This window comes from Triturus cristatus, chromosome 3_2 (genome assembly GCF_964204655.1).
Source record: "Triturus cristatus chromosome 3_2, aTriCri1.1, whole genome shotgun sequence".
NCBI classification, from domain to species: Eukaryota; Metazoa; Chordata; class Amphibia; order Caudata; family Salamandridae; genus Triturus; species Triturus cristatus.
In genome coordinates this window covers 870160637-870180962 of record NC_140584.1, presented here as the reverse complement: position 1 = coordinate 870180962, position 20326 = coordinate 870160637, and the positions used below count along the sequence as shown (strand labels likewise).

The following is a 20326-nucleotide window of genomic DNA, read 5'->3' as shown; positions in this document are numbered from 1 at the left end:
AGCCATTGGCGGCCACACTCCGCAAGGGGCTGACCGATGGCATTCCGCTAGGAGATGCGGTGCATCAGGTGTCCCTTTATGCGGACGATCTGTTGATCTTTGTCAGGGACATGGCCCGAATCCCTGCCGGACTGGAGCGCATTTTGTGTGAATTCAAGAGGCTTTCGGGGCTCCGGGTAAACGCCGCCAAGTCCTGTCTGTACGCGTTCGGTGCAGATGTCGGTGATCCCAGCTATCACCTCGGTGGAATACGGGTGCAGTGGCGGCCGGATGCCTTCCGCTATCTGGGTATCCAGGTGTACCGCCAACCGGCGGATCTCCTGGATGGCAACCTGGGAAGGGCTGTATCTGGAGTTAGGGCCCAGATGAAATTTTGGAGTACCCTTCCCCTCTCGGTGACTGGCCGAATAGCGTTGGTCAAGATGGTGATCTTGCCCCGATTACCGTATTTTATCACTAACCTCCCCATCTATGTCCTGGTATCCTTTTTTACGGGCTTGACGCGCTCTCTCCGAGACTTCATTTGGGGGGCTGCGCGACACAGGGTCGCGTTGCCCAAATTGTACCTCCCCGTCGGGCAGGGGGGACTTGCCGTGCCTTGTTTTGAACATTATTATCTAGCGGCGCAGCTTCAATGGGTAGCACGCTGGTTGGCAGATAGAGGCCGTGAAGATACGGCAACTGCGACAACCCCCCCTCTCCCGCTGAATAACCTTCTCGGGCTCTTTCACCCGGCGGATGATGTGGAGAGGCCGACACCACTCCTATTGGCAGTGGCCTACAAATGTTTTCGCCGGTGTCTTCGCCTCACCCGGGATCCCTTATGCACCGGCCATACTGTTGGAGGGCTCACCTGGCGGGCAAGGACCGCTTGGGGTTTCGGAACTGGACGACTGGACGGCAGTAGACGTGTGCACTTTAGGAGATCTGTATCGGGATGGGGCCCTTCTCTCGTTTGCCGCCCTAGCGGAGGAGACAGGACTGGTCCCTGGGCAGTTTCTTCGGCACCAGGCTTTGGTGGAAACATTGGCAGAGCGGTGGGAAGATCTAAAGGAGGAGCCGGAGCAGCATTTAGTGATGCAGTACCTTCACGTGATGGGGCGTGGGAGATGCCTGGTCAGGTGGTTTGCTTCGGCGTTGCGTGCGCACGCGGCAGTGAGCCTGGCATCATTACGGGGAAAGTGGGAGGCAGATTTGGATCTTCCTCTGACCGATAAGGAGTGGGATAGTGTCCTGCAGGGTCCGAGAAGGGTCCCGCGAAACATGCGGTTCCGACAAATCCAATTTTTCATCTTACACCGGGCATATCTTACGGCCGCCTCCATTAACAGATACTTTCACCGCACAGATGCTTGTTGCCCCCGTTGTGCAGAACTGGTCGTGGATTTGATCCACATGTTGTGGAGCTGCCCCGTCTTGGGAGTCTACTGGCGGGCGGTGTGAGATGCGCTCCGCGAATGTACAGGGCGTGATATTCCCTTCGAGTGGTCATCCCACTTGTTAAATCTATTTCACAGATCGCCTTCTACTAAGGTCACCTCTAGATTTCTTGATCTGGGGTTAGTGGTGGCGAAGCGACTCCTCACTAAATGCTGGAAGGCAGACGCCCCTCCGCATGAGAGGGTGTGGCGCGGCTCCTTCCTGGTCTGGGCAAAGGCGGAGGGCGTAGCCCTCCAGGGGGAGGAAACAATGGGGCTCAGGGCGACCCCCATAGCGACACAGTGGGAGTTACTGGTACAGTCCATATTGTGGTCGGGGGACACTGAGGCGGAGGAAAACGGGGGACACATTGGAGAGGTCGCGCTACCTGGCCAGGGGTTGCCCCGCCTGACAGGGTGCGGCAACACTTGATGTCATACCTCGGGCTGAGATGGTGAGCCATGGGGACGTAAATACTGCTGGTTGCGTACTATCTTGAAAAGAAGTTGGGGGGCGGAGGGGGGGGCTCCGGGAGGTGGCGGGGGGGAATGCCTCGATGAACACCGGGCGCTGCTATTGAGTTCTACTATTGTTTCTCTGCAGGGGTGTTAGTTTCCCGGCTGCGTAGTTTTATTGTTAGAAACATACACTTAGACTTCTGTTTATGATGAGCAGCTGTGAGACTGTGAATGCAGGTGTAATGCCTCCACCTGATAGTTCCCTGCACGGGGGAAGATCTCGAGATAAACAGTGATTTCACGCTTGTGACCAGACTGTCGGGGCTTTCAGTATGGACATGCAATGTGCATTGCTCCCCACTATTACAGTCAGGGTTGTACCTACATGGATATTCTCATGTTTGTCAAAGATAATTGTGCATTATCCTGTTCTGTGATATGATGTATGTCATTTAAACTTCAATAAACAGATTTCTAAATAAAATCAAATGTATGACACCAGGCATCATAAAACCAATATGATGCATGACAGAACTGGCATTTTAGTGTTTACAATATAAATACATAACTAGAAAAAAAGAAAACAATATTTGAGAGATATTGTGATGCTTGCATGGGATTCCGTAATAGATTTTGAGCACCTCTTAGAAAGGATCGTGAACCATGGCAGACGTATCATAGCTGTTAAGGGAATTATATTTCTCTTGAAGACATTTCAGTACTGCTTCGGAGCAGAGAAATACAGCGAAAAATATATGAAGATATTTATGGCACAATCAATATCGATTTCTGCCTTTTAGTGTCTCTAGTGGGTTCATAAGTACACTTACAGACCTTGCGCAATCATTTGCTTGGAATAGGATTTCATTTTGGAACGAACCATGTGGGGGCCATTCAAAGAAGTAAGAAAACAGCAACTTTCATTGTAGGGAAATAGTTTAGAATTTTCAGAATTATTTAATTGAGAACAAAGTATAGCACATTAGGTGGATCAAAACCATTGTTTCAGTGTTCGATATGCATTATGAGCTGGTTGCTAATATGTTCTGCACATAGTTTATGTGAATAGTATTACCTTTTCCGCATACACTGCCACTTCAAGCTAATAAAATGATACACACAGGACCAGATGTATGACCAACCAAATTGCGACTCGCAAATTGCGTCGCATTTGTGAGTCGCAATTTGCGACTCGCAAATTGAGATGTATAACAGTGTTTCAGACACTGTTAGCGATTTCTAATGGGGTCGCAAATTGCATGCCTCATGAATATTAATGAGGCTGTCGCACTTTGCGACCCCATTAGGAATGGCCAGAATTTCCAGGGATGGTAGCCTGCTGGGTTCAGCAGACCAACATATCTGGGACTGCTTTTAAATAAATGTAATGAACAAAGACCCCCTGCAAAAACTTTAAATTTCTAGGTCAGGGCAAATATGCAAATAGAAGAAAAATCCCTAGGCAACTAAAGGTCTATGACGTTTACCAGACCATATTAACTGACAAACTGATACAATGCACTCGGTGTAGACATAACTTGAAGTTAAAAATTCATATCTTTAATTCATTATAGTTTAAAAACATATTAATTGTTGATACATTTGAACAAAACCTCATACATATATATATATGTTTTCAGAAGACATAAAAAGTAACAGACAACAAATATTATCTGATAAGTACAAGTATCAAAAAACAAACATGACAATAATAAACAAACAGTGGCTATGAGATGGATCTTCTACGTGCATTTCAGCGCACTCTGTGCCTTCATCAGGATATTCACAACATTTCTGCGCATTGGTGATTTTCTAAGTCCAAATAAAGAGCAATAAAAGGGGTAGTCAAGGCTGAAATGATGCACACCGGAGGCCTATCTGAGGGATACCGATGTGTATGCCTCAGGGAAATTCATATTAACAAGGACAATCTGTTGCCTAAGTAGATCTAATCTGATAGAGTACAAATAATCAAAGTCGAGTAATTCCTGCCAAAAGATAGTAACTACAGACTCTAGAAGATAGATGATGCAACTTTAGTGCTTCAACATACGGGCGTATCGACAGATGGTCCTGCTATGTGGTGTCATAACGAACAAAAATTGAACCGCAAGCGTTTGCAGCCAAGTTGAACTGTTTTTAAATAAAGCAGTCTTTTTTTTTTTAATGCAGCCCATTTTCCCGAAAAGGAAAACGGGATGCATTTAAAAAAAAGAAAAATGAAACTTTTCAGTTTCATTTTTTTAAGGGCAGACAGTGGTCCCTGGAACCCTGCCTGCTCTTAACTTAAAAATACTTCCTCACATACTCACAAAGGGGAAATGGACCCCTGGGGACCCCTTCCCGTTTGTGAGTGGTTTACCACCTACTTGATGTAGGTTGTATACTGTGAGTGTTTTGCGGTTGCAAAACAATTGTACATGGCATGGGGACTTGCTGTTTAGGAAGTGACACCCCTTCCTAATATCGGAAGTCGCAAATGCTATTTTGCGAGTCAGTGATTCGCAAAATAACATTTGTACATGCCATTACCCTTTTTTTCGGTCGCAAATGGGAGGATCTCCCGTTTGCGGGCGCAAAAAAGGGTCGTACATCTGGCCCACAATCACTTAGTAAGTCCTCCCTGATACTGTCACTCACTCACGTGTTCATTCATCTACTTATTTTAAAACGTACTCATTCTTTTTTGTCACTCTTTCAATAATTTCTACACACACGCACCCACAAACAGACCCACTCATCTACAGAACTGTGTTCATAACCACAGAGAGTTTAGTAATTAGGACATATTTAAAGCGTTGTATTGGGAATTATTTGTGGAATATTTTGTCAAATAAATCTACTGTTTAATGTCATCAGTGTTGGAATCGATATTCAAAACTTTCTGCTTTTGGTTGGAACCTCCCCCAAATGCTTCTCCAAATGAAGAATCCCACTGATACCCCAATTAGTCCCTCTTCCTATAAGTCTATCACTTCCCACTGGTTTCAATGTATCCTTCTCAACTGCAAGTTGGTAGTCAAAAACCATGATCTTTGACAAGCACCTAAACCCAATGATCCTGATGAAAACATGGTCCAATGGGACATCTCAGCCCATCTTAGATCTACCTTTTTTGCCAGATTACTTCTTTGTGTGTCTTGATGTAGGAGGTAAAATTGGCTGAGTGAAGCTGTAGACATAAAGAGGGGTAGCAGGACTCTTGAATCCACTGCGGAACAAAGGATGTCAATCTTTGGCCTCTTCTTTTACCAAATGATCACTATAACTTTCTGAAAAGGGTTGTGGACAAACCTTTTAACAAGACGTTCCCAAGTTGGTGATCTGTCCATAGGATGTTATTCAAAGTTCCTCATCTAAGATGAAGTAGAATCTTTTCTTGTGATGTCAGTATCTGTTTACATCATACACAGGGGAAGTGCTCCCTAGAAGAAAATGCATCAAGATACAATTGTTCCACATTGCATTTGTTCCCTTATTTTTCATTGCATTCTTCAACTCCATGCTGCCAATTGTTATCTAGATTTTTTTCTTCAAACTGTTCAGATCTTCATCTGGATTCTACGCTTGGATTCTTGCTTGGCTCTTTTCTCCTTCCTGATGTCAGGTGGAGTCTGGTCCCTTACTGATTTTTTTCAGTATTCAACATCATCGTCAATCAAGAGATACAAAATTACCAGAGAGGTTTTCTGCCCTTGTGGATTTTTTCTTCAAAATGGTGACCCTCTTAAGGAGACGCCGGACTCTTTCACGCATACTACTCTGTGCAGGGTGGCACTGTGACTACATTAACCTCCTATGACAATTAGGTAGAGGAGTCAACAGACCTCGTCAGAGTTCAATCCTTGCTACTCTCTCTCTCGGGCAGTTTATGGATTGTTTTAAAGTGAGTCAAGTGATGTCTCACTTAAAAACAATTTGTGCTGACCTAGGTTATCTGAATAATTATCGCCCAGTCTCTTGTCTATTCTACCTCATCAGAATTCTTGAAGGTTGCATGAACAGCCAGTTAAACAATTTGTAAATGATAACAATCTCCTTGATGATTTCCAGATTTTGGATTGAGACACTCACGGGTGAGTAGCCGCGATTTACAAACCCCTGATTGATTGATTGATTGACAACATACTACAAAGCCTAGACAATGCTTAAAGGTCCTACTTGATATTTCAGTGGTATTTGACGCTGTTGTAGATGGTATTCCCATTCAAACATTAAAGGAAGGCATGTGTTGTGAATTTAAGATACTAGATTGGTTTCAATTCCAATTAATCATAGCCACTACTGAACATTGACAGCTGCAATGGTGGCTCCACTGAAGCACAGAGATCCCTGAATGCCTGGTGGTGATAGCTAATTGTTACACCAGCCCTCCGCTAGGGTACCTGGTGGCGATCTCTAATGCCAGTCCTCCACTAGAAATATAAAAAACTGAAGTATACAAAAAAGACCTCCGCTAGGGCTGCACTTGGTAGGACCATGTGCAGCTCACCAAGACCTAATGAGACCTTGACGTTTTGCACATTTTACACTAATCTTGCATCATTGAAGATTCCATCAACATCTTAGACTCCAACATGGCCATTAATGAAACTGCCAAATATTTAGAATTTACTCTTGGTAGTTGACGCCAGGCCTGATTTAGAGTTTAGCATACAGGTTACTCTATTGCAAATGTAATAGATATCCCGTCCATCTAATTTCAAGTGATTTATATCCTATGGCCCTTGTAATTAGGCGGACGGGATATCAGTCACAATTGGGACACAGTATCTGTGTGCCAAACTGTAAGCCAGAACTCGAATCTCTACTAACACAATAACAACACCCCAAGCTGTGCCAATAATGTGCATACATTTAATACTGTGAAAATTCTCTTTATCCCGCCAAAAAGCTGAATGAATATCTCAGGAGGAATTGAAGCAGTTCTACTCTAGATGTGTTTCCAAAGTCTGGAACTCAATTCTTCTCATTTGCTTGTTCACTTCTTTATCTGCTTTCAAAAGGGAACTGAAGGTTTTTCTTCCTGAATTTTCACTTGGCTCCGTCCTCTCCTTAGATATCTGCTGTTTATTGAAATCTCCTGAATTTTCTGCTCGAATGTCACACTGTATTTTACTTGGAGTGGAGTCTTGCTTTGTATTGTGCATAAGATGCGCTCTATCTGAGCTGATCATATATTTGTGTTACATAATAGTACTGCTATTGCTGCTAGAAGTCCACACTCGTTGACATGCTGTATGTTTCCTTTTTAACCAACAATAGCTGGAATAATGATGACATTTGGAGCTATACTACTACTACCACTAGTACTACACTTCCACTCCTCCTCCTCCTCCTCCTACTATTGAGAATAAGAATAAGAAGTATAATGTTGCCCATGTTTTACATGACATGTAACGGAGGGGATTGTGTCTTGGTGCTTCAAGAATAATTGTTATTGATATCCAGTGGAACTGTATTAATGTTATCAAACATTAGGTGGATAAATATCTGACATGGACTTGAACCTGAGCCCTTCAAGGTACTCACAGATCCTTTCTGCAGGCGCAGAGTCTGCAGGATATTTAACCAGACTTCTTTCTTAAAGTCCCCAAAATACTACAGCATGACATAAGTCACTTAAGTAGGGAGCAAGCTACCAATCCTCACTGCTGTACCTACACTGCCAGATAAAGAATCCTGCTCTGCAATGATCTGCAGTATTTGCTTAATTAATGTTGTAGCCAAAGACTTGAGGGATGATTTGCAAGAGTCCTGCTATTTTATGGGACTAGCAGGCAGAAATGTTTTAGGGATATAAGTCATAGAGGCCAATCAGTATTTTCTCTAATGCTGTACCTTTGACCTTTTCTGATTGTCCCTATAGGTGTGGCAGATCCCTGATTATACACCAATAAGATCAATCACGGAACCTATTGTGACGCTAGAAGGACACTCCAAACGTGTTGGCATCATCCTCTGGCACCCGACGGCCCGCAACATTCTGCTCAGTGCAGGTATGACACAACGTAAAGGTGACGTAGAAGGATGGTCAATGAGGGCACATGGCTGAGTAATGAAGTAAACATTTGTGGAACGCTATGAATGGGAAATAGGAATTTCGCGTCTAAGATTTGGGAACTCTAAGCCAAATGGTAAGAATTGGAGAACTGTCCATAAAAAGGTTCTACAGTGGCGAGTCAAAATAAATAGTTCTTCTATGTGTTTTTCCATTTGTGTTATGTCTCAAGACTGCCAATAAGCTACCTTTATAGCTGGAGCTACGCGTGACATCAAAAGTGGATGCTGGTAACACAATGGAATTGTTGAATCAGAGTTCTGTAATTGCTATGCTAAATAGCATTTCCTTACCCTGATATCCAGGCTCCTTCACATTCACAACTGCTGTCAGTTGTTTACCAAGTATAAGACTTGTAATGTTCTGCAACTGGTACCCAAAGAGTAATGCTTAGAGAATGAATGCAAAGAAGCACACGTGGCTGTCTTGATGAGCCACAGATGCTGCTATACCTCTCCTGGAATAGACAAGGAGAGCATTTGGAAGGCTTTCCGCATTTCTCAGAGCAGTAGGAGGTGCAAGATAATGCCTTGAAAGTGATGGACCCATTAAGGTTTGTCTGCTAGTACCTCTTCCGCAATAAGTGACAAAAACCTAGAAGATAAGCTAAACTTCCCTATAGCGGAATATGTTATTTGTGTGATTGTTTTAAATTATGACACCTTACTGACATCCTCATGGTTAAAGTTTCCTTGTAACAGTTTGAAATGAAGCCTGGGAAAAGGTAAACAAATCTCTAGTTTGATGTGGAAATCTACAAGTGATATTTATAGTGAAGTATGGTTGGTGAAGGGGGGGAGGAGCAAAGTTGGCCACATCCAAAATGGTCACATCTTGAGTGAGCTCAGGCAGAGTACCTCTAAATCTTGCAATAATCCTTGTCATCCAGGAGTGTAAACCTAACACGAAGCCTCGATGCTTCTGCTTTGCAGGACCCAGCTGCCCCAGTTGTGGTTTTGGCTGGATTGCCCCCATGACGCAGCCTATTGGGCTCTGATGGTTTGCAGGGAGTAGACTTCCCCGGCTGCATGGCCCGGCTGGAGAGCCGCATTCTCTGCTGATCCCCGCTGTGGGCACCGGAGGAACCAGCGCTAATGCAGCGGTTGTCTCGCTCAGCAGAGGCTGCCAGAGCAGTTTGAGAATGGTGCCCTGTGATTGCGGCACTCTGGCTAGGGATGCTGAATTGGCAGGGCATGTGTGCATGCAGGGTGTGCCCGTATGGCTTTCTGTGTCCCAGAGCTTGTGGAAATGGGCTGTGGCGACTGGCCTGGAGCAGCTAATGAGTATGTATCTCAGTTCCTGGTGGCTGATGTTGGTGATGAAGCTGAAAATGATCTTGGGTGGATGACTTGGTATGCGTATGCCACTACAAACTACTGATTTCACACCCATCGGCATTTCCTAACGCATAGTGTAGTGGGCGCACACTACTGATCAGTGTACACACTGGGAGTGCACTCAAACTGCTTTGCTTAAATGGGTAAAACAGACAGACAACCTAAACTCACATTTGAGTCTAAAAGGCAGGCACGTAAATCGGAAAAGGTAAAGACTGCCAGTGAAAACACCGAGGAGCAATCACAGGAGCAACATGCAAAAAGCAGTCCCAAAACACAGCTGACATGCCTTCATAAAAAACTTCTCCTTAGTCTTTGTTATAGAGAGAGCTCATAGAGCGCTAACTCCCTGATCGATTACGGGTTCGGCCACACCTAATCATTGCAAGTATCCTTAATTACTGAGATAGACACACTGTTCTGAGCCTGGCTCGTGAGAAGGGGCAGAGAACCTATTGTTAGGAATCCTAGAATCCATGATCTGCTGGGATCGTGTCCAGTGTTGCAGGGATTCGATCACATTTCTCAGATGCCACAATGCACATTGCTATGGCTGTAGCAGAAGGCCCAGTGGTGGCTTAGGATGCTGTGCTGCTGCTTTGCGCTGGGCTATGCTGGGGGCTTTCATCTGTAAAAACAACAGTGGATGGACAGAATGCAGAACAATGTCATACATTCACCCCAGTACAGAGACCTGGGCCTAAATCCCTCGTTTTTTTGCTCACCATGCCGTTCCAGTTTGAACCCAGCCATATGCAAATCAGTCTTGACCCTGTGCCTCATGGGAACAGTCCAGCCCGAGCTGCCAAGCCGGTCCTCCCTGGACTGGAAACAAGCATCCTAGGACCGGTTTCGGGGTTTCACCCCTCTTCAGCCAGGATAGCTTGATTCCAGTGGCATGGAGAGCACGGGACCCACGTCTGGGCAAACCCTTCCCACCCTGGGTGACAAATGTAAAAACAACAGTTGATGGACAGAATGCAGAACAATGTCATACATTCACCCCAGTACAGAGACCTGGGCCTAAATCCATCGTTTTTTTGCTCACCATGCCGTTCCAGTTTGAACCCAGCCATATGCAAATCAGTCTTGACCCAGTGCCTCATGGGAACAGTCGAGCCTGAACTGCCAAGCCAGATCCTCCCTGGACTGGAAACAGGCATCCTAGGACTGGTTTCGGGGTTTCACCCCTCTTCAGCCAGGATAGCTTGATTCCAGTGGCATGGAGAGCACGGGACCCACATCTGGGCATACCCTTCCCACTCGAGGTGACAAATGCAAAAACAAAAGTTGATGGACAGAATGCAGAACAATGTCATACATTCACCCCAGTACAGAGATCTGGGCCTAAATCCATCGTTTTTTTGCTCACCATGCCGTTCCAGTTTGAACCCAGCCATATGCAAATCAGTCTTGACTCTGTGCCTCATGGGAACAGTCCAGCCCGAACTGCCAAGCCAGGTCCTCCCTGGACTGGAAACAAGCATCCTAGGACCGGTTTCGGGGTTTCACCCCTCTTCAGCCAGGATAGCTTGATTCCAGTGGCATGGAGAGCACGGGACCCACGTCTGGGCATACCCTTCCCACTCGGGTGACAAATGCAAAAACAACAGTTGATGGACAGAATGCAGAACCATGAGGCACAGGGTCAAGACTGATTTGCATATGGCCATGTCTGAACTGGGGTGGCGTGGTGAGCAAATAACGATGGATTAAACCCATATCTGTGACTGGGGGTGAATGTTTTGCCATTGTGCAACATTCCGTCCATCATCTAGTGTGTTTTGCTGTTCACCCTATGTGGGAAGGGTATGCCCAGACGTGGGTCCCATGCTCACTACTCCACTGGAGTCAAGCTATCCTGGCTGAAGAGGGGTAATACCCTGAAACCGGTCCTAGGATGCTTGATTCTGGTCCACGGAAGACATGGCTTGGCAGTTCAGGCCTGGAAAAAGGCCTGCGGCTGTAAATGGGAGATCTCCTTCCGATAGACATGGGGCGAACACTTTTAACAATGGCTGCAGTTCTAGCCACATAGACTATCTCCTAATTAATTTGCGGCTATGGCATGTCTTTGGGGATATGTCTGTTAAGGGCTGGGTAGAGAGCAACCATAATCCTTTATGTGCAATATTTTATTTGCTACCAGAGAGGGTACCCATCCGGCCATGCAGTTTGGTGACCACCTTTGACGTGGTCCCCACAACGACATGAGGAGACTGAAGTGGGCGCAGATAATAGCGAAGCCTGATATCCTAGTTATTATTAATACTGGTATTGATGATTCAATAGCCGAGCTAGAGGCTTGCTCAGCTAATTCCGAGGTTCCCGGAAATATAACTGCTATCCACAATAAATTCTTTGCGAAGCATCATAAGGTCAAGAGCTCGCAACAAATGAAAGGAACCCATTAGTTTAATGAGGAATGTAGTATGGCCCATAGGTTCCTATGGGATGCGATTAAGGCTGGGGACCCCGTCATAGTACGGTCAGCTAAACTAAAATATAGGAGGGCTCAGGAAAAGGCAAAGAAAGCTTGGTATGAAAGCAGATGGCAGGACCTCAGACTTGCTTGTGTTAGTAACAACTCCAAGCAGTTTTGGAATATAGTAAAATGAGATAGGGGAGGCCAGCCATAACCACCACAAAATCATGTTGCCCAGGAGCAATGGGTCAACCATTTCAAACCCCAATATGCCTGTAGTATAATCGAGGTTAACCAGGCCGAGCTTTCGGACTTGTTTTTATCAGGGCACACCTTTTGAAGGGGCCAATGTTATTACAGATCCAGTAGCAGTAACGGGTGGAAGAGCACTGGTCCTAGATGGTATCCCGGCTGACATATTTCTTCATGATAAGTCAAGATGGTGCTGGTATATCGTTCTGTTTGCAAACACATTTGCCAGAGGTGCGCAGGTGCCTGATTCCTGGAAAGGGGCAGAGATTATCCCCGTTTTTAAAAAAGGGGATAAATCCCACCCAGGTAACTACAGGCCTATTAGTCTAATAGACTCCCTGCATAAAATAATGGGGCAGTTAGTTTTAAACACGGTCCAAGACTGGATAGATGAGCTGGGCATTTTATCTCCGCTGCAGGCTGGGTTCAGGTCACATATTAGCACAATTGACCAGGTGTTTAGGTTTATATTAGTGTATTGGAGGATGGTGGTTTTAGGCAAGGGCAGCTTGTATGCTGCCTTTGTCGATCTTAAGTCAGCTTATGACCCCGTGTCCTGCAGAAAATTATGGGCAGTACTGCAGGGTTGGGGATGCCTCCCGAACTGCTTTCCCTCATTGCTAGACTCCACAAGGGCAATTTTGCCCAAATTCGATGGGGCTCCCAGGGCAATGTTGCCAATCCCTTTCCCATAGAGAAAGGTGTGCGCCAAGGCTGTGTCATGGCTCCCTCACTGTTCGCTTTGTTCATTAATGGGATTGCAACATTTTTGGAGTCTACTCCTACTGATGCCCCAGTCCTAGCTGGCGTAAAAATTCCTATTTTAATGTTCGCTGATGATGCGTTAATCATCTCAAAAACCCCAAGCGGTCTTCAGCGATCATTGAAACTTTTTGAGGAGTTTTGTGTTTTACCGGGATTGGAAATTAATGTTTCCAAAACAAAATGCATGTCGTTCAACCCACATAAGGGATGTAGAGGAGGCATACTCATGAACGGTTGCCCCCTAGAGCAAGTTAGCGCTTTTACATATCTGGGGGTCGTACTACAGAATGATCTGAGGTGGGATAGACAGCTTGACATGGCCACGCTGAAGCACCGGCAGCTATCTGTAGTCTTACAAACTGAATTCAACACCTCCTTAACCCCTTCAGCGCGGCGCGGATTACCGCGCTGTGCTGAAGGTTCTATTACGCGGGCGGGGCCATGACGGAGCGGTTGCGTCATACGCACAGCGCAACCGACGCGCATGACGGAACCGCTCCGTCACTCGCATCGATGTGGTTAACAAAACCAGTTAGCCCGGTGCTCCAAATATACAACATGAAAGTAGTCAGTTCTGCCCTATACGGAGCGGAACTCTGGGGGTTTGAGAAGATGACAAAGCTAACAGCTGCTGAAAATAGGTTCTTACGTAAGATCAAGAGCCTCCCGCAAAGTACCCCAGTAAGACCAATGCTCTATGATTTAGGCAGGAAAGCACTGGCAGGTGCAGGGAGACTGCACCCTATATTATATTGGCGTAGAGTTTGGTGTACCCCAGAACTGGCAACCTATGCTGCAGGACTAAAAGATCTAATTAGTGCTGACTGCTTTCATAAAATCAAATGGCTAAGGGAGGTTAGAGCATCCTTAGTAAGTATGGGCATGGCAACACTTTGGGAAAATCCCTCTTGCGCCCCCTTCCCTTCCAAGGAGATCCTAAAAGAGAAATACTGGGATCTGGTGATCAATAACACTTATAGAAGGGGTGACACGTCATCTCTCATGGGCATATTCATAGAATTTAAACCATCCCCAAGTCAGGAGCAGTATTGGGACACAGTAACAAAACCTCATGATCGGAAACTATATTTCCAGTTCAGGGTAGGCTCAGTTAAGTCTTATACAGCAAAATGGGTCACTGAAGGTGAGAGAGCATGCCCCAGCTGCATGGAGCAGACGGAGACACTGGCCCACTTGCTGTTTGTTTGCCCCGCATATGATGGTCGGCACCGATCGTGGCTGACACCAATTTGTAGGACATTGGGCACCAGAAGGAGTGGAGACGCACAAAGAATACTGCGCACGAACACCTCAGCCCCCATTGTTATTGCAGTAGCGAAATTTCTGGGATGGTCCTGGGCTATTAGATCGAAGGCACTCCATGCACTTTGAATGGTTCATTAGCCAATTTTTATCTGAGTTGTTACACATGTATAATGCGAACATGTTTTATTTGCCTGTGTTTTTATCTTGTATCCTAGTACCAATTTATGAAATTAATTTTAATTGGTTTTATGTTCTAGTATCTCATAGATGTTTTAATCTTTGTTTAATCTCTTTATCAATCCGTCCTAAGATCTGAAGCACCAAATCATGGTTTTAAAACGTGTATATGTATTATGTTTTATGGAGTTTGTACTGTAGGTATTGTGCTTTCATGACTTGCCCGTCGAATAGAGCTTGTTGGATTGGATTGAATTGGTGGTTTAGAAGAAGAAGGAGGGTGGAGTGACAATGTAATACAGATCAGCAGTTCCTTGGCAAGGTGGAAAGAGTAAGAACATTCTGGAAGGAGCTTGAAGGTTCCAGGCACTTCCGGATCAGTAAGAGCTGGGAAGATGTTGCATCTTGCCTGGCAAAATTGGTTGATGGCTTCTCTAGTTTGCCATGTTTGTATTATCTGCTCTTTTTTTGTTTGGATCCCTTATGGTAAGGCAGTTAGGGCAGCTCAAGATAAGCCTTTCCTCTACAGATACTGAGCTGTGTTTGCTACGTTTCTGGAATTCCTGCTGAAATCCCTGCATCAGCTTGAAACACTCCTAGTCATCTAGGATCCTGGCATCACTCACATTGGAGATGGAGCTTTGTCTTTAGTTTCCGGATTTCATTCTGGTAGTCTGTGGACTGGTCGGCCTTCCCACTTTTATCCCTTGGTAAGCGATTTTTATGTTACTAACAAGATATTGTGTTCTGTACACAAGTATACTTAGATTAATGTTACCTTGTTTTGTAGGATTATGGTGGTTACTAGTCAGTCCTTTGTAGACCAAGGGTCCTTGCTACCTGCCTTCCGGCAGCCCTTGCTACCAAAGAGAGCGGGTCGAGGCTCTTCCGGAGTGGTCTTTTCTCTCTACCGCCCTTCTCCTTTTTCCCCTGTACAGTTACTTAGATTCTGGAATTCATTACAGATCTTATTCAACTTAAAGGAGAAAGAGTGGGTTTAACATCGGATTCTAGATTCTAGTGAACTCGTGACACCTATGAGGGATCCTAACTCTTCTTCTTTTCTAACTTCACAATACGAGTGGAAGAGGCCAGATGTGCTCCCAAACAGTCAAGAACAAGCATTTACAATGCAATGGTCTCGGCATTGTTAAAGTTAGAGCTATTGGCATTGCTCCTGACATTATTTTTGTTTGTTTTTTTTAAAAAACATTTAAAGAAACGGCATTGTTATTTACAATGTCAATAGCTTAATCACTCTCAAATGCGAGACCTATTGCATTTGCACCCACACAGAGCCACACACAAAGCCACCCACACACACAGAGCCACCCACAGAGCCACTCACAGAGCAACCCACACACACACACACGCAGTAGCCCACTGACCTATTTACATTATGTGGTTTTCCACATTTCTAAAGACATACCAGCCTGCCCTTCATTGTAATTGTTAGACCTGGCACCATTGGCGTGGGTCACCCTTCCATTTTTGTCTGTGCCTCAATGTGTTTTTGTGTTGATGTTAGCTGCTCAGGGCACTGTGCCACTGCCATCCAGTGCCACAGTGCAAGTGCTCTCTATGGTAAAATGTATTATGTGAATTGACTTCCACGTTTGGTTTATTTGGTTTACTATCAGTCCCTAGTAGAGTGCACCAGGGGTGCCAAGGGCTTGTATATCCAAATGCTGCTAGTGGGATTGCAGCACTGGTTGTGCCACCCACCGAAGCAGCGGGGTAAAATGTGTCTAGGGTCTGCCACTGCAGACCCTGCGCGCGGTCTGGTACCGTCGCGCTGACTGAGCAAGTGTCCCCACTTACCAGTCCCTAAACCTTCCCTTAACTACATGTTAGTCACCCCTCTGGTAGGCCTGAGCGCAGGGTGCATTGTAGGTATAAGGTAGGACATGCCCTGATGGTGTGACATGTCTTAATAGTGAATTACAGCCATTTTCGTTTTTCACTATTGAAGGCTACCTGCTCTCCATAGGCCAGAATGGGCTGCTGGGATCGCTACACGCTGTGACCCCAGTGGACTCAGAGAGCATGGTAGAAAGTCATGTTTAGTATGCCTGAACTCAGGATAATAAAATACGTCTTTTAGTAAAGATTATTTTAATATCCTGGGTTTGCAAATGCTACTTTTAGAAAGTTAGCCTTTGCGTGCCTAACCATCTCAGTCTGCCTCTGCTGTGTGTGTGTGTTCTGCCTAGCAACGGTACAGGAGCAGGGCTGGGGGATTCCAGGAGACAGGTTGGCTGCCAGGTGGTGGGTAGGGAGATTACCCCAGGATGGGTGGGAGGAGTGCACCCTGACTCTTGAATAGACCTGTGCTCTGCCACCACAAAGCCGGCGCCGCCCCCTGTGGAGCGGCTGATGTCTCTGCCCTGCTGCTGAAAGGAACAAGCCAAGTCACCACAACAGAGTGCTCCAAAACTGGACTGAGCCAGGCCCAGGCCCCCTGGCGCTAAAGAACAAAAGAATCCCTGTATAAAAGTAGGAGCCTGGCTCCTAAGAAATCAGATCCAGATTGAACCACGAAGGAACTCTGCCCGACTAGAAGGACCTGGAAGAAGCTGAAGGAGGAGTAACTTTCCCTGACCTGAGGGACTGGCCTGCAGTAGGTGCCTTGCTAAGGAAGGAGAGGAAAAAGACTGAAAGAGACTTTTGCACTTTGTTCTTCAACTATCTCCAAGGGCTTGGAAGAAGAGCTTGCCCCCTGAACTGAACCCCAGGACCAGTGGGTTCACCGTGTCTCCGCTCGTCTGAGAATTCGAGCCGTGTGCTTTCTCCCGCCGGAGTGCCCTGCGCACCTTCGCATCCCTCCTAGGGCCGTGACACCCAGAAGCCTGGCCGCCTCCACTCGCCGAGAGCCCCGCTCTACCTGAGTCGCTCTGGACCCACGAGTCTGGCCGTCCCGCTTCCCTGTCACCTGCCTGCTACTGGAGCGCGCTTGGTGCCCTTTCGCCCTCCCGCCGGATTTCTAGTGGGGAAGTGAACTCCAGCCTCGGACGGCCGCCCGTACGTCGTAACGTATCCGGCCGCCCCGCTTCACCTCCCAGCCTGAGTCTGACCGTGCCGCCCTCCGCAGTGACCTCCCGCACAGTCCGTGTCGGAGGCCCTGGGCCGCACCTGTCTACCGAGAGCCGCCCGCTGAATTCTTGATCCGGAAGACCCACGAGGTGCAGAACCTGCATCTCTCCTGAAGACTCGACCAAGCACATCGCACGTTCCCAGGTACAGTGAACTCTCTATCGGACTCGGGGTCCGCAACGTTCTGATTTCCCCGTATCACTGTACCCTGGGTGCCCTGCGCATCATCGTGACTGGACCGACTCAACCGAGCCCTGTGAAGCGCTCGTGATCGAATAAGTTACCAAAGACAAGAACAGTGCCTAATTATCATCTTGTGGCTTCCATTTCGCAACCGTGTTGGTGGTCTTGTACATGCCTGCGTAACAAAGAATCTTTTATATAAAGCATCCGTATTTTTGATACAACTTACGCCTGGTGTCCGTTTGTGGGGGATCATTGTGGTTTACTGTGTGTGATCATAAATGCTTAACTGACTAGCGCCCTGAAGTTTAGCCCTGACTGCTCGCGCCACACTACCTATAGGGTGAGCAGGGGTTGTTCTGACGGGGTAATTCCCTCGCCCTGAATAGAAGAAGGGACCGCTGCTTGTCACAAGTACCTACCTGTGCCAACCAGAGGTTCCCCATTCTAACATTGGTGGCAGCGGTGGGATTTCGAATTTGCATTTATGATTTACATACAGTGAATTATTGATCACCACGTAGAGCAGACCTAGAACGCAGCCACAGATTGAGTGACAGTTGTTGCTAAAGAAAAATCTCCACCTTAAGGAACCATGCCTAGCTCAGTCAACGGAGGCGGAGCGCCCTCTGTATTCTCTGGAGTAGATGACATCGATTGGGAGCCCGAGGCACTGAGGAAGTGCACAAATGATGTCCTGAAGGGATATCTCTCCAAGTACAGAATCAAGCAAAGTGGACTAAGCAACAAGGATCAGTACGTGACAGCACTGAGAGCCTGGCACGAATCAAAGTTCCCAGAGAATGCCCGGGAGGTGATACCCCCCGAAGGTGTGTTTGAGCCTAGCAGAGGCCTGTCGCCAGAGGAGTTGGCCGACAGGAGTGCCGCCCGAGCACACGAGGTGGAGATGGCAAAACTGCAAATGGAGAGAGAAAGGCAGAAACTGGCCATGGAGCATGAGGTAAAAATGAGGGAGTTGGATCTCAAGGCCAGGAGTTTAGACAACTCACCCTGTGGTGGCAGCAATTCAACAGAGTCAAGGGTGCACATTCCTAAAGATGTAGTCAAAGAATATTATAAGCAGGATGATATTGGGCAGTGGTTTAGGGCCTATGAAGTAGCCATGTCCTCCCACCGGGTCCCTGAGAAGGATTGGGGAGCGGGGTTGTGGGGAAGGTTCCTGAGTGAGGGGCGGGACACACTGCTAGACCTCCCCTCTGATGTCCACACATCCTATCCACACATGAAGGAGGCTCTTATGACAAGGTATGGGTTGACTCCTGAATTGTACAGACAGAGATTTAGGGATTGCACCAAGAAACCTGGTACCACTTATGTAGAATATGTGACCTTTTTTTGCAGAGCGCTGGATGGTTGGGTGAAGGGTAGCAAGGTGGATGATTACCAAGGGCTGTTTGATTTAATCGCATGGGAGCACTTGTCGGATAATTGTTTTCCTGAGCTACGCCAACACCTGATCGATAGCAAGCTGTCCAACCCGAGGAAGCTTGCTGAGGAGGCGGACCGCTGGATCAGCACCAGGGTCCACAAGGGTCCCGTGGGAGGCCCCGCCAAAGGTGTTCAGGGTCCCCAGCAGAAGAGTGGGGGGGACAAGGGTAAACAGAGGGAGTTCTACCAAGGGCCCCAACGTAATTCCCAAGGGAACCAAGGGAAAGGTTCTCAGCCACCCCCACCCCCGAAGCAGACCGGGGCCCCGACAGGTAACCCTGTTCAAAGAGGGCCCCTCAGATGTTACAAGTGTAACAACCTGGGGCACATTTCCGTGGATCCCAAGTGCCCCCTGTATGGTAAACCAGCACCCTCTGGTGCTCCACCCCCCAAGCAGGTGAATAGTGTAGCCTTGGGGAGGGAGATAGACGTCCAAGCGGCGGGGGATCCCGTACAGATGACCCTAGTCTCATTAGGAGACCGTGAGATGGTCGCTGAGGCCCAGCTGCCCCCCAATACTCAAAAGTATGGGCAGTGGGTGACCATAAATGGCAAAAGGGTGGGGGCTCTTAGAGATACTGGAGCCAGTGTGACTGCTGTCAAGCAGCACCTGGTGTCTCAAGAGCAGGTTGTCCCGCACGCATTCTGCCGTGTTGTCAACGCTGACAACACAGAGAGTCAGTGTCCAATGGCTCAGGTTCCCTTTGAGTGGGGGGGGGTCTCTGGTACTCTGCAAGTGGCTGTGAGGGAGGCCATGCCTGTTGATTGTCTCCTAGGTAACGATTTGGAGAGCTCCCCTTGGGAAAAGGTGGAGAAGACGACTCACCTGCGGATGGTGGGCTTGCCTGATTGGGCGTGTGTGACCACCCGGTCGATGGCAGCCGGTAGGGGTGTTGAAGGAACCCTGGAGCCTGAGGGAGAGGCCCAGGAACCGGCCTTAGAGAGAGGGCAAGGGAGGCACGGGAATCCGGCTCCTGACGTTCCCACGGCCCTTGAGGGGGATGCCCTGGAGCCTACCGGGGAACAGATAGCCGAACTGGGGGACCTGCCTGAGCTGACCCATTGGCAGCAAGAAGGAGGCCCCACCAGGGAGGAATTCTGCAGGGAGCAGAAAGAGTGCCCCTCTCTAGAGGGTATGCGGCAGCAGGCTGCAGCCCAGGCCAATGGTGATCAGTCCGGAACTCACTTGATCTACTGGGAGAACGACCTCCTCTACTCCGAGCCTAAGGTTGCTGAACCGGGGTCAGCCCGTGCGCTGGTGGTACCCCAGAGGTTCAGAGCCTTCCTACTGGGGCTGGCTCACGACGTACCGTTAGCAGGACATTTGGGGCAGGACAAGACCTTTGAAAGGCTTGTCACCCACTTTTATTGGCCCCAAATGCGCCGGAGTTCTGACACTCACTGCAGGACATGCCAGACTTGCCAGGCAAGTGGCAAGAGT

The 20326-nt window shown here is 47.4% G+C and overlaps 1 protein-coding gene across 3 annotated transcripts in view; it reads left to right on the top strand.

Annotated features, from left to right (window-relative positions):
- The window catches only part of CORO6 (coronin 6), a 328718-nt gene that overhangs the window by 224729 nt on the left and 83663 nt on the right, over positions 1-20326 (top strand). For all 3 annotated transcript variants that reach the window (XM_085649228.1, XM_085649230.1, XM_085649229.1), the window contains exon 4: positions 7747-7876. In XM_085649228.1, coding sequence (XP_085505354.1) covers positions 7747-7876 — 130 coding nt within the window. The remainder of the gene's footprint in view (positions 1-7746; positions 7877-20326) is intronic.